This window comes from Haliotis asinina, chromosome 8 (assembly GCF_037392515.1).
Source record: "Haliotis asinina isolate JCU_RB_2024 chromosome 8, JCU_Hal_asi_v2, whole genome shotgun sequence".
NCBI lineage: Eukaryota > Metazoa > Mollusca > Gastropoda > Lepetellida > Haliotidae > Haliotis > Haliotis asinina.
The window spans coordinates 23,794,464-23,808,971 of record NC_090287.1 but is presented as its reverse complement, the minus strand read 5'-3'; the positions used below and the strand labels follow the sequence as shown (position 1 = coordinate 23,808,971).

The window sequence follows — 14,508 nt, the reverse complement described above, 5'->3', positions numbered from 1 at the left end:
CAATGAACTTTGCTGAATATGGAAGCAGCAATCATGACATTTTCATGTTTTCAGCAAAAGGTATTCGTTAGTGGGACAAAAGCTTTGGGAATGATTGGATCAGAGATGCAGAGCAGCAGAAAATCAACACATGTGTAAAACTGAAGCTCTGTGTACTGTTTTGACTGACCTTGGGATGCCTGGCAACTTCCTCGGACGATTCCTTCGCTCCGGCCACAGACACAGGGACTACATCCCCCTTCTCCAGTGCTGTGAAGCGTGGGACAACTGGGTCTATGACTTTCTTATTACAGGCCCAGATCTTGTCCCACTCCATCATAACAACTGACCGAGAGGAGCCCTGAAACAGGAGACATTCGTTTCTTTCATTGTTTAACTGAGCGAAATTCCAGGTGGTTTTGAAATATTTGTTTTGACTGAAAGTCCAGATACTTATACTATGAGCAATGATCAACAATGTTATTATATAAATAACTGTCACTACTGTTTTGAACCATCCAGTCACAGCACTGATGGAATGGCTTGATTCAGCAGCTTTCATCTAGCTACTACAGAATTCCACTGGTTGTCATGGTAACATCAATGGGATAAAAGTAGCAAAGTGGGGACTAACTGGAAGCATCTCGAGTTGATATCGCTATGTTCTCATCTGAAGCGTCTCAGAAAGTGATGCATACTCATAATATTTTACACAGTTAGAAATCATCCACCTATCTCATGCAGTACGAATAATGAAGTCTGGACCTGACAAATTAAAGAGGAGTAGCATCCCAAATCATCAGAAAACACACAATCAACCAAGCAAGTGAGCCAGGCTCTTTTACCCCTAACCCAGTTCCAACTATAAGTTGACATGGATACCTCACTCAGCCACATGGATACCTCACTCCGACACACGATTACCTCACTGACACACAATTACCTCACTCTGACACATGGATACATCACTCCGACACACAGATACCTCAGGTATATCTCACTCTGACACACAATTACCTCACTGACACATGGATACCTCAAACACATGGATACTTCAGGGATACCTCACTCAGACACATGGATACCTCACTCAGACACATGGATACCTCACTCAGACACACAGATATCTCAGACACTTGGATACCTTTCTCACTCACAGATACCTCACTAAGCCACATGGATACATCAGTCAGACACATGGATACCTCACTCAGACACGTGGACACCTCATTCCATCACACAGATACCTCACTCAGACACATCATACCAACACCAAGTCAGTCAGTCAGTCAGTCCTTGTTAACCTCAATGTTGAGAATCAAGCACGGAGGCAAACACAACTATTTTTACAGTCTTTCGGTTTGAATCAGCCACAGTTTCACACTGCCATCCTTCCACTCTCAGGGAATAAGCTTTAAACACTCCACAAAAGAGACAGGAGACAACCTACTTTCTCCTTTCATGGGCTGACATAATGAAACCAGATACGGACATGAGATTGAAACGATTACAACCAAAGGTTCCAAGCTCTGGACACAGGTTGTAATGTTGACTGGACTAGTTGCTAGTTGTATGCAAGATTGTAATCAGACACATTGTAACCCATTTCCTCCAGTATTTTGCAAGCTCACCTGTGAGACAATAAACTGCTTCAGACCTTCAACTGTCATTCCTCTCCTTAAGACACCTCGAACTGTTGGGAAGCGAGGATCATTCCTGGGTTAAAGACAAAATGAGAAAGTCATTCAAAAGGTCTCATCTAATCAGTATTGGTTTCACTGCATCAGTATTGGTCACATCTTGTTGCCCTTGGTTCTCATGTCTTTAGTATTGGTCACATCTGCCCATGTCATCAGGATTGGTCACATCTTGTTGCCCTTGGTTCTCATGTCTTTAGTATTGGTCACATCTGTCCATGTCATATGTATTGGTCATAACTTGTTGCCCTTGGTCTCATCTCATCGGTATTGGTCACATCTGTCCATGTCATCAGTATTGGTCATATCTTTCTGCCCTTGGTTCTCAGGTCTTTAGTATTGGTCACATCTGTGCATGTCATCAGTATTGGTCATATCTTGTTGCCCTTGGTTCTCATGTCTTTAGTACTGGTCACATCTGCCAATGCCATCAGTATTGGTCATAACTTGTTGCCCTCGATTCTCATGTCATCAGTACTGGTCACATCTTGTTGCCCTTGGCCTCATGTCATCAGTATAGGTTTCAACTCATCCGTGTTGGAAATATATGCTCACTATCAGTCATATTCTATCAGTGTCAGTAATATCCCATCTAACTGATACCAGCAAGGTCCTAAAGATACTTCAAAATACATTACACTGTACACTGACAACTATCAATAACAATTAAGTAGTGAATGATGCTATTTAACACACAACAATAACAGGTACACCTGAAATCTACCAGTACCTACCAGCCTTCGACGATGCCCTCATTGACAAACCAGGTGAGTTTCCTCTTCGACATGACAACATTCTGCAGGTTCAACCTGCTATACTCATAGATATATGGCTTCCTCAAACCTGTACAAACACACAGATGTACAACTGCCTGTATTGGCTTGGAGGACCTTCAAATACTTGCATGCAATGTGTACTATGTGTATATCTGGATTGTTTGTTTGCAGACATAATCGGTTCTTGAACAGTTGTGTTTACCCTCGTTATGATGCAGCAGATTGTGTCACATAAGCATTGTTTATACAATCAAGTCTTGGTGATCTGAATTCTGTTCATCGACCTTATCTGGCGCTTTTGTTGGTAACAAATTGGATAAAGGTACTTTCCTCTCCCTCAATAATCTAACATCACCGTTAAGCCAACAGTTTGCGGTGCAACGATGATGTCGGATTAATGAGAGTTGGATGTAAGTGGATGATGACTTGTGTTAAAAAAATATGTTCTCTTAAAAGACACATTTTGTCCACATTGCAAGTCTCAGAGACTACAAATGTGCATTGTTACATTGTCAACAGATTTATTTTTCTGATTTAGATGGAAAGACTGAGAAGGACTGACACCTACCTAACTGTTTGATGAACCAGAAGTACTGCTCATCTCGGTCATGGTACTCAGTGGTCCTCAAGGCATGAGTTACACCCTCAACACTGTCCACCACTGGACAAGCAAAGTCGTAAGTCGGGTACACCCTTGAAGCAGACATACAGAAACCACATGCAGTAAGAGTGGTGAGTTTGGAGAAACACTGGCTGAAACTGGGCTTATGTTATAGAACAAAGTACCAGAGGCGTGTTCAGAATCGCGAGTGTCCGCCCATCCTCAGCTGCCTCGCCAAGCAAACAAAGATTGAGACCATGTTTAATGAAAAATAAAAATGCAAATATCATCATTAGTAGGCATCCACCTGATGAAGGGTCAAGGAATAGCCAAGAAACGTTGTGTAAACAATAAAGAAGAAGTTGAAAGCCATAAAATTTGGTCTTATACATGTTTAATGTCATTCGTCGCCACTTGCCTTTTTCCGTAACCTCCACAAGAAAGCGAAAAGGTATTTGACTTGCCACGGAATTACATGAGTTGGTCACGAATGGTTAATGTAACCAAGCTCTTGCATCCAGTCAGGACACATGTTAGCGCTAACAGGAGGCAATCGCGCAGGTGCCCGCGGTTCTGAACACGCCTCAGACTGACATTTTCAAGATCGCATAAGGTGATCCTGGTAGAAGATCATTGCTCCTTGGTTTCACCTGACACACAAAACACCATAATCTTCACAGTTACAGGATAAGAGTGTTAAGTTTCTTAAAACTCATTTTTCTGTTCAAGTATCCCTAATCTGATGAAATGACAGGAATTATTTCTTTGCTGACAAGAACCAAATACCTAAAAATGATTGTAAATGTGGTATTTTTTAGGCTAGGTGCTGTAACATCTGAACATTGTTGAAGAGTGAATGAGTGAGTTTAGATTTACGCCACTCTCTGCAATTTTCCAGCTATATCGCGGCGGTCTGTATATAATAGAGTCTGGACAGACAATCCAGTGACCAACAACATAAGCATTGATCTGCGCAATTGGGAGTCGATGACATGTGTCAACCAAGTCAGCGAGCATGACCAACCGATCCCATTAGTCGCCCCTTACGACAAGCAAAGTCGCCTTTTATGGCAAGTATGGGTTGCTGAAGGCCTATTCTACCCTGGGACCTTCACAGGTCACACTATTGAGGATGTGCATATAGAAATTTCCAGTTGTAGTCATGTTTGAATAATAATACAAGTTCTCAAAATTGTTGATTAAATGCTGTATTTGCCCTGTTACTTCACTATCCTAAAACTATACTGGTATGAGGTAATTTCTTCTAAAGCTTAAGCACTTGGTTCAAATATTGCTGAAAGAACTATTTTTGATAAGAGTCACTTATATATTCATGTAGAATGGCTCCTCCATTTAAAACAAGTGCTTGCCATTACTATGGCAATGCCCCCTGCTGCTAAGAAGAAAGGAATATTCATAACATATCTACTTCTATATATTTTTGGGGTCACATACAACATGCCTGAAATGACTGGTGTCTGCATAATCAACCAATGTAGGATGACAAAATAAAAATGTAAAAGTGGTCAAAGTGGTGTAGTAACCTTAAAGATAAGGTCAAGGTCGACCAAATCAATTGGTGGCTGCATAATCCCTGTACGTAAGTTGTCACCAAATTTGAAGTGATTGGGTACAACAGTCCATTAGATATCGTGTTGATATAAGTTTGAAAAGTGGTCAAAGTTTTGTGGTCACACGGTAAAATCTGGAACTTCTGTTGGAAAATTTGGACATATTGGACTACTTACAGCCAAGACATCGGTGGAACTTATTGCAGCAGAGCACTAAATACACAAAATACTATACCCTGGAAAAACTCACTTGTATTTAGTCCCTGTCCGGACGTGAGGCTCATTCTTGCAGCGGTAGATGGTTGGGTCTCGCATACACCCGTTGTCTGATGCCATGTTGATCTTGGCACGGACAGCACACCGCTGGCCAAGTTCAGTGGCATTGATCATTTCCTGCCACATGCTGAGGTTCTTGTCCACACCTGGCCACAGACACACACATGGCAATAATATCTGCATGGTTTGAGGTTGCCCACAACAGTATTTCACATATATCAAATTAGTGTTGGAGGAAAGGCAAAAACGGCACATGTAACAGAATCTTATTGCTTTGGAGCATAATGGACACAGTGTTGAAACGTCAAGGATTCAAATTTATTACTGAGTTATTCTGGAATAGGAGCAAAAAAACTGAGAAGGCTAACACTACTGGATGTAAACAAGGACGAATACAGCATTAAATTCCTTACAGATCATCATCCATGATCTCAAAAGGTTTTTCCAAATGGCCAATCATTTGAGTGCATAGAGTATCAATTTTCCACTTTCTAGATTATCATGGTCATAGGAGGCCATATTGCCATTAAGTCCAACCCTAGCAATACCATGTTCTTTTTGTGAGGCAGTAGCAAAGACCAACAGTTAGTGTTTCCTCATCACACCAAAGAACGGGGTTTGATCCCCCAGGAGTGAAGCACATTTCTGGAGTTCTTGCCCCCTTATGGCTGGAATATTGCTAAAAGCAATGTCATATCACATTAAGTCACTATCTATCACCATACTTTGTACTTACTGTTGTTCCTGTTCTTGGATTCCTTTCTTTCTTCTCTCTCCTTCTTCATAGTCTCTGGGTCGGTGTCATCCACGTACGCCTTCTGGTCACGGATCAGCTTCTCACAAAGGCTCATCAGACGGTCGAAGTGGTCGGAAGAGTGACTAAATATGTCATACTTGACCCCAAGCATTTTCAGGTCCTCCAGAATAACCTGACAACACAGATCAGAGAGTTGTCTTCACCATCATTAAGGAAAGATTGGGTTAACCCCATTTAGAAGAGCTCGTCAGCAGCCATGGCCACAGACATGTCGATGATGGAATAAACAGTGATTCATGTAACATGTCTCACATGAATTTACGGTGAGTGAGTCAGTCAGACAATCAGCAAGTTGTGTTTCATGCAATTCAGAACAACCTTTACACATAACAGCAAATTCTTGTACTGTTGTCAAGCTGCATGACAACAGAACAAGAATCTGTATCGAAAGGTCTCACACACGAATAAAAGAACTTGTTATCCATAAAGTTTGTCCAGCATTGTACTTCACAACTTCTAAAATGCCACTCAAAGGTGTGTTTTCACACAATGTTTAGCAATAAGCCCACCATGCCACTATGACAGCCGAAATGAACTTCATGCATTGCACTCATGTGGGGAAACCAACATTGGTCTTCAGCATCTTCAGCAGAATGATCATGCTGCAAGGTATTTCATATATTTCAAGTGACAATATTACAAAGTGATCCCAGGGACCACTTACCAGACCCTCTCTTCATAATACTTACATAAACATTCAAAGCGACCATTGCCAGTCATTTAGTGGTCATTGATACATGGGGGATATCAACGTGAAGTGAGAAACAGTCACTGCAGGATTTATGTCCCTTTGTATATTAATTTCGAAGGAAACACCATTTGCGTATGAATTCCTGCGTATATCTTTGGTTAAACAACTCTATACTTTCTCTTTTCTTAATGGAGAAGAAATACTGTGATATGTGTCACTTGCAAAACACACAGCAGCATGCTGGTAATACTGTAGAGTGCGTTCTGTGTGTGTGTTTGTAGTCTAAGTAATTTCTATGGGCCGTACCTTTTCATACTCCTTATTCTCTTTGGCTGGGTTTGTGTCGTCAAATCTCATGATGAGTTTACCCTTGAAGGCCTCAGCGTAGTACTGGTTCAGCAGAGCTGCCTTGGCGTGACCGACATGCAGGTATCTGACAACACACAGACAACTCATTTGGGTCAACACGAGACAACAGTTTTCTCAGATGACACTGAGGATAACACTTCCATATTATCAAAGCTAGCATCACTGCCAGGTTATTTCAATGTTTGGTTCCAAAGTCTCATTGTCAGGGTACATCTTTGTCAAATAAATCACAGGTAACAGTGGCATCATTGTCAGGTAACAGTGGCCTCACTGTCAGGTAACAGTGGCCTCATTGTTAGATTACAGAGGCATCACTGCCAGGTAACAGTGGCCTCACTGTCAGGTTAAACAGGCATCAGTGTTAGGCAACAGTGGCCTCATTGTTAGGTAACAGAGGAATCATTGCCAGGTAACCACGGCATCGGTGTGAGACAATGAAGGCATTATGACATCTTGGTTAGTAATTGGTGGCATCATTGTGACATCCCAACACTTCATTGTCAGGAAACAGTAAACAGCAACATTGATATATTTTAACAAACATCTAAAAGAGAATTGCCTCAACATACCCACTTGCCTCAGGGGGGAATCTGACGACTACTTTCCCCATCTCTGCACCAGGCAGATCTACATACTTTCCTTCCTCTTTCTTCATCTGAAACCCAATCAAGGGCTACAGTAAATGCTTCTTTCACACTGAAATAGGGCTGAGATGAAATGCATTACAACTTAAACCCAAAGATTACTCTATTTCTTCAATGAAACGAAAGGAATTTTGGACAATAATAACTAACTAAAGCTTGGTAGATAACAACCACGATTTGATACAGAACTAACTCTAACTTTTGGGCAACAGATCTATCTTCTGCTAATTAAAAAACACTATGATACTACCAACATTTTACAAAACTTATTTCACTATTGCATGGAGAGTGCTATATCTTTGTGATAGCAGTGAACTTACAACTCCATCTCCTCGCTTATCTCCTTTGATCTCCACTTTTGGCAACTTGGTAATTGTCGATGCAAATATGGCCTCTGATGACAGGAAGTTGAAGTAACGCTTGGCATGTGGAGGCGCATTCCCTTTCTCCAACAAAGACAGCCACTGGCCATTGGCTGAATCAAATTAATACAACCCTCTAGCGAAAAGTTATTTGTTAAAAGGCATAGTGAGTGAGCGAGTCTAATTTAATGACATTATTGCAATATTCCAGCAATATCATGGCGGGAGACACTAGAAATGGGCTTCATAAATTGTACCCATATGGGAATCTAACTTGCCATGTCAAAGGTAGAGAGTTAGTCAGGTTTAATGCTGTTATGACAACATTCTCCCATTTTTGAGAAATGGGTTTTATGCTGACAAGCCTTCAAACATTAATAGAGCAAACTTGTATTCAAACCCATGATAAAAGCTTTCAAAAGTGCCTGTTGGGTTATAACTGCACTGCAACTGTACCCAGGTTGAGAAATGAACTTGGGTCTTATTTGTGATAAGTAAATGCTTTAACCATTCGGCTACTGAACCACCATTTTGAACTGATTGGATTATCTTGGCAGTAAGTTTCTGACATCTTTGGTTGGATCAGCTGTAAGCAACGGGGGAAACAGATCATGGAATACAGACTACATGGCTGCTTTGTCAGAGGTTAGTCCAAAATTGGTTTGTTGGTTGCCACACCCAGCGATATTCAAGCTAAATGGTGGCAATCTGTAAATAATCAAGCCTGAACCAGACAATAAAGTCATCAACAGCATGAATATCAATCTATGGAATTGGGACATGACATGTCAACCAAGTGAGTGAGCCTTACCTCCCAATCCTGTTATTTGCGTAAACTAGTGAAATTCAGTGCGGATGGCAACCACAGTGTTTATCATACATATCCATTACAGATACTTAAAACATGCAGGGTTTTCTCAGTAATGATCATACCAACATCGAAAGTAGTAACTTATGAAAGACAAGACATGCTATCAGTCGAGTTACGACAAGTACTTACAATGTTTGCTATGATGCAACACACACCCGCGCCATGGCGAGGGATGACTGTACTTTGTGGATCTGAGTCCAAAATGATACACCGGGCCACCATAAGATACCAGATAATTAAAAAATAATTAAAAAAGTATATTTTGTAATTTAAAAAGCTGATGAATCATGTATGACCACAGACATCTAAGAGAAAAAAAAATCTTACTCTGCAGGGTCTCCCACACAATGAAGTCAGCGATGGTAAAGTCATGGCCGACCAAGAAGGTGATGGAGCCGAGGACGTTGTCAAGGTACTGGATGGCATCCGCGAAATCTGATGCACAAGACAGCTGACCTCCAGCAAACTGTATCCAGTGGTCAACCTGAATAAACAACACGTCATCAGTAACAACGATGCAGTGAAACTCTGTTAATCTTGACACTGGCATTTCTACTTAAACTGCTGTACTCAAGTCTGAACAGTTATTGCAAATCTTCAAATGCATTATGTGCAGAATTGAGAAAACAGATAGGAGCATTGTATTGCCAGTAGAATAATTACTCTTAGTTATTGACACTAATTGCGGTTATCAAAATCATTCTCTTGCTTCGATCACATTTACTTCCGCATTCTCATGTTTACTTCCATACTCTCGTGTTTGCTTCCGCATTCAGTCATCTGCTGCTGTATTAAGTTAATAAGTTACCAAAAACATCATCTAATACTGTCATGTCATGTCACTTTCTGAATGTGCACCAGTCTCATCGTACGGTAAACATCAATCTGTAAAATCCAAGCCCCACCCCGCTGTGATGCCGCAGCGCAAAGGAGGATGATTGTGTTTTGATGATCACCATGTTGGCAAATCATGATCACTAGAACTATTACACTGTTGCAATACAACTGAAGTAATGTCAATAGAACATTAAAATAAGTCAGTCACTGTAAAGAGTATAAACTTTATGAATTCAAAAGAAATCCTACCTCAGTTTTCTCCAGAACAGCTGTCCCTTGGAGTCCAGCAGCAGGGAAAGCCCTGGCCAGATAGCGGCAAATAGAGGGGCAGAATGTGAAATTCACATCTCTGGAAACAAAAGAAACATTTATAATATTTCACTTGATGTTTTTCTGTGACAGATGAGTGAGTGAGTGAGCAAGCATGGCTTGATGCCACAGCACTATCAAAGCTACAAATACATCTGAAAACTGTCATGAGAACTTGTCATCAGCAAACCACACTTATCATTAAGAGACAAACATTCTTCCTGATGCAGTTGGTGCATGTCACAGCAAACCAACTGCATAGATCACTGTTCATAATATCAATCACTGAATTGCCTGGTCCAGATAGTTTATAGAGCATCGTCATGTAGCTGGTGCAGTGTTAAATTAAGTTTATGTCAGTTGATGGCAAACTGTCACATATGGGTCAGAGAAACTAGAGGATGATAGCATAAGTAATGACCAACTCACATACTTCTTGTAACTTATTAATAATACTGCCTTTAAATTAACACTGATACAAGCAAACAGACTTGCTTGTATCAGTGATACAAGTACAGACTGATACAAGTACAACTTACTTGTTGACTGTGAGGCTGTTGGATGAACCGAACTCCCAGTTTACGTCTTCACCCTTTGCCTTCAAATACTCAACAGCAAGGATTGCAGCTGAAATGACAGAAAGCATAGTTTAGGGATTTACCTTGACCCACAAACAAAGATGAGAGGTACATCTGATATAAGCACATAACAGTCAACTGAATAAATCCTAGGGTTTTTTTTCACTGTGCAGCAACAAGTAAGTTCGGGATAGATAACTGACTGCACAACAGATAAACTGGCTGCACATGTTTCACTTTAAAATTATATGCTTATATTGCGGAGATGAATTATCTGCAACAATGGTAAGGTATACAAAAGACATGATGTAAAATGAAAGTAATTTTAATACTTAGATGGTATGAATGTGGAGCCAAGGTGGACTATTTCACGAACTATGCTCAAGTTTAGTCAGCTAAAACTTCAGAGGCACATGCAAAGTTTAATCTGCTACAGTGCATGTTGCACCCTGACAAACAGGTGCCCTGTGTCACTGAACCAGCTGAAAGATGACATGTTCCCAGCATCATGGGGCTGGTCACAATATCAGACTTGCTGACTCGGCCAGTTTACTGCACAGTGCTAAAAATGACCTTGATGACCCAGTGCCAAAGAAGGGTTTGTGCTGACTAAGGGCTGACGTACAAATGGTTGGTTGGTTGTGTAATGCCACACTCAGCAATATTCCAGTTATATAGTGGCGGTCTGTAGATACCCAAGTCTAGGCAAGACAATCCAGAGATCAACAACATGAACATCAATCACATAGTCACCTCTTACATCAAGCAAGGATTATTGAAGATCACAGAGAGTGGAAGGTCGTGGGTTCAATCCCCGGCTGCGTCATACCAAAGATCATAAAATATAAAATACAGTATTTGTTTGTCCCCGTCTGAAACTCAGCATGAATGGGTGCATCAAGGAGCATCTCAGAGAGATAGCACTATTGAACCAGTTTAAGTCATATATTTACTATGTGTGTTTGTATTTGTCAAGAAGATTGTTCGTTTTATAGTGATAGCACAGTGGGAGATAATGCTGCGGGTCAACATGGATACTCCATTCGCAATGCTGATAACCAGGTCTTGCAATATTCCCTAACTGTCAAGTGCTAGGGCAAAACACAATCCCATCTTTTCATGTTGTTTGGTATGACATGTCTGGAGACTGAGCCATGGACCATCTTTTCTCAATTATAGTAAAGCTATGGTTACTACTAATAATACCGAAAAAAAAGCATTTAGCATTTCACATGTCTGGAGTAAATACTCAATGTTATGAATGCAGCAGAGATCGCTGAATCAGTGTCCCTTTAATCACCTTAAAGCAATGTTCGAAATATCTGCCTGAATGGCCGACTGACTGAGATGAGGTATTTTCAACATTGCCACAGGGGTTCATATTTTTTTTCAAAACCCACTTGCTACTGGGCAAGTGATTTTAAGTAACTTGTCCTGACTAATTTTCCACTTATTTTCATGACAACCATTTTGATGTAATTATGAAAGAATAAATCAACATGGTAGTAGCTGATGTTAATGTTTAATGGACAACTTACTGAAAAGTGATAAATAACAAAGAAAGATAACTCTACTTTTAATATGGTCATTGTTAAATTCAATAGCTACATTTTGAGCAGATATGAGTGAGTGAGTGAGTTTAGTTTTACGTCGCACTTAGCAATATTCCAGTTATATGGCGACGGTCTGTAAATAATCGAGTCTGGACCAGACAATCCAGTGATCAACAACATGAGCATCGATCTGCGCAATGGGGAACCGATGACATGTGTCAACCAAGTCAGCTAGTCTGACCACCCGATCCCGTTAGTCGCCTCTTACGACAAGCATAGTCACCTTTTATGGCAAGCATGGGTTCCTGAAGGCCTATTCTACCCTGGGACCTTCACGGGTCTTGAGCAGATATGAAATCTCAACCAAAACTCATCTAGTAGCCCATGTAGGACAATAAAGATACCATTATTTGATAGCACGAAATGAAAACTGACTTGGCCTGGGTGTCTGGCAAAGGGATTTTTTAACCCCTCTGCCAGATTTTCAACTTCACTTGCGTGATAGCCCAGTTAAAACTTAGACATGTACATGAAGTTGCTTGGTGGGCAAAGTAAGTATTGGTCTGCACTGGCAAGTATTACATCTAACCAGCCCCTGCAGCGAGTGATTTAGTGAGCATGTTGGGTTTCACCTTACTTTTGGTATTAACTGAGCAACATCATATTAGGGGAACCTGAAATGGACTTTACTCAATGTGCCCATGATCTTTGTCTTAACGAGCGAAAGCTTTAATAACCACTTGGCTAAACCCACCGTCCTACAAATAAGCATATACTTCAATGACATTCAATTTCATGGTAAAGGGAATGGAATGAGTGCATTTTTGTTAAGACTGTCTTATGAAACAATAATTATGGCGGCTGTGCATGATCCATGATGCAGTTGGTAACACCACTCTTCACTCACCTCCCCCCTCACCTCAACCTGCACCAAAACAAGTAAAGAGACCCCAGGTCACATATCATCTGATTCAAAACTGTCAGTGTCAGTGCTGTAGCAACACTCTCAACAGGTCTGCTGTACAGGTAAGCCTCTGCTATTGTGGCACAAATGCCAGCTATGCTGTATTGTTTCATCAACCATGCTGTAAGGTTGATATTTTGGCTGCCCAAAAATCCCTGCATTATGTTTATGACTTTAATTGTGCACGTGTAGTCCATATTTGGCAACTGTCTACTCATCTTCAATTAAAGATGGCTAGCTATAACATACAACCCAAAAACGAATCAACCAATTCTTACAACTTGAAAATAATGTCCTGGTTAGCTATCTTCGCCCTGTTTACCCGTCCGATTATATCATTATTTAGAGAACGAGGGTACTCAACCGAATGGACTATTACACATACAAATCGTGTATGTCTATTATCCTCGATAAGTGAAAAGATATTGTGATCGAAAACTGAACAATAGTTTGACATGAAAGACCACGTGCCCATTTGGATGACATCTCGCCGGTTCATGCAGGGCTAACCAATGATTCAACCGAAAGGAGTATGTCAGTTACCTGCAGCTGGCTTGTCTTTGCTTATAACCACCTTGAGTGCCATCATGCCCCAATCAGCGGGATTTGTAAGTGCAGTATCGAATACTAACTTCTTAAAGTTACGGGCACCGGAAGTGATGAAAACGTTTGCAAAGTTCGGGTATTTCCGGAAACAGCGCTCGCGATATGCTTGTACATATACACCGGCGACTGTCGTTGCATATGGATAAAGATAATGTTGTTCATTGCACGTTCATTTCGTCATCAACATATGTTTTCCCACGATGTTATGATGAAACAACGCGCAAGCGATTATTCATGTCAATTACTGAAGATATTTTTAATTAATTTGATCATGTCAGCATTTGGTAAAGACGAAACTGGTAAGATAGCTTTCCAATGATGAGTGTCAAAACTTCAAAGACGAAAATACTGATGCCCCACCGCCCACTGCAATTATGAATTTCTGCAGAGATCACGTACAGACGCGTGGCCTCTGATATTATGTCATCTGTTTTCATGCCCGAAATAAATAATGGTGAAATGTATAACTATTTTATTTGAAAAATATACTCCCGTATTTAAAATGACCCGGCATGTGCAGTCAAGGGTAACGACGACTTCCGATTGGCTGTTTATTTGCTGATATGCTGAGGGCTCATTGTGTGTACAGAAAGATGATCTTCAGGCTGCCCGACTGTCCCTCATGCAGTGTGCATCATTTGCCCAACCATTGTCCATCACAGCATTTCATCATTTAACGTTAGGATCTTCATAGTCTTAATCAGGTATCCCATAGCTCGGTTATCAGGGTATTCACATGTACAAGTCGCGGGTAGGTGTGGTAGCGTTAAGGCTTTCACTCCATACGCTGGAGTCCCGTGTTCGTTTGTCAAACCCTCATGTGGCGGGGTAGGGAAGCATTTACTTTAATATAAGCTCCTGCTATTTCTCCATAAACTTAGGCTCAATATTATTCGTTACACAGCTTTACATCTGCTAGCTTTTATTAAACTCACATAGCAGTGTATCGAATAATACTGAGTCCAAGTGTACTTAGACTGATCGAGTCTTCTGAAGCGTACGTAAAC

At 40.8% G+C, this 14,508-nt stretch overlaps 1 protein-coding gene across 1 annotated transcript in view; it reads right to left on the bottom strand.

The window, feature by feature from the left end:
* LOC137293397 (bifunctional glutamate/proline--tRNA ligase-like) overlaps positions 1-13,568 on the bottom strand; it is a 41,798-nt gene extending 28,230 nt beyond the window's left edge. Inside the window, exons 1-13 of the mRNA XM_067823914.1 lie at positions 13,439-13,568; positions 10,340-10,427; positions 9,741-9,840; positions 8,982-9,138; positions 7,742-7,896; positions 7,347-7,432; positions 6,715-6,841; positions 5,637-5,829; positions 4,875-5,046; positions 3,021-3,145; positions 2,411-2,519; positions 1,611-1,695; positions 170-340 (exon numbers count right to left, since the gene is read on the bottom strand). Of these exons, the coding sequence (XP_067680015.1) occupies positions 170-340; positions 1,611-1,695; positions 2,411-2,519; positions 3,021-3,145; positions 4,875-5,046; positions 5,637-5,829; positions 6,715-6,841; positions 7,347-7,432; positions 7,742-7,896; positions 8,982-9,138; positions 9,741-9,840; positions 10,340-10,427; positions 13,439-13,484 (1,614 nt within the window). The 5' untranslated portion in view covers positions 13,485-13,568. The remainder of the gene's footprint in view (positions 1-169; positions 341-1,610; positions 1,696-2,410; positions 2,520-3,020; positions 3,146-4,874; positions 5,047-5,636; positions 5,830-6,714; positions 6,842-7,346; positions 7,433-7,741; positions 7,897-8,981; positions 9,139-9,740; positions 9,841-10,339; positions 10,428-13,438) is intronic.
* Positions 13,569-14,508: the final 940 nt, after the last annotated feature.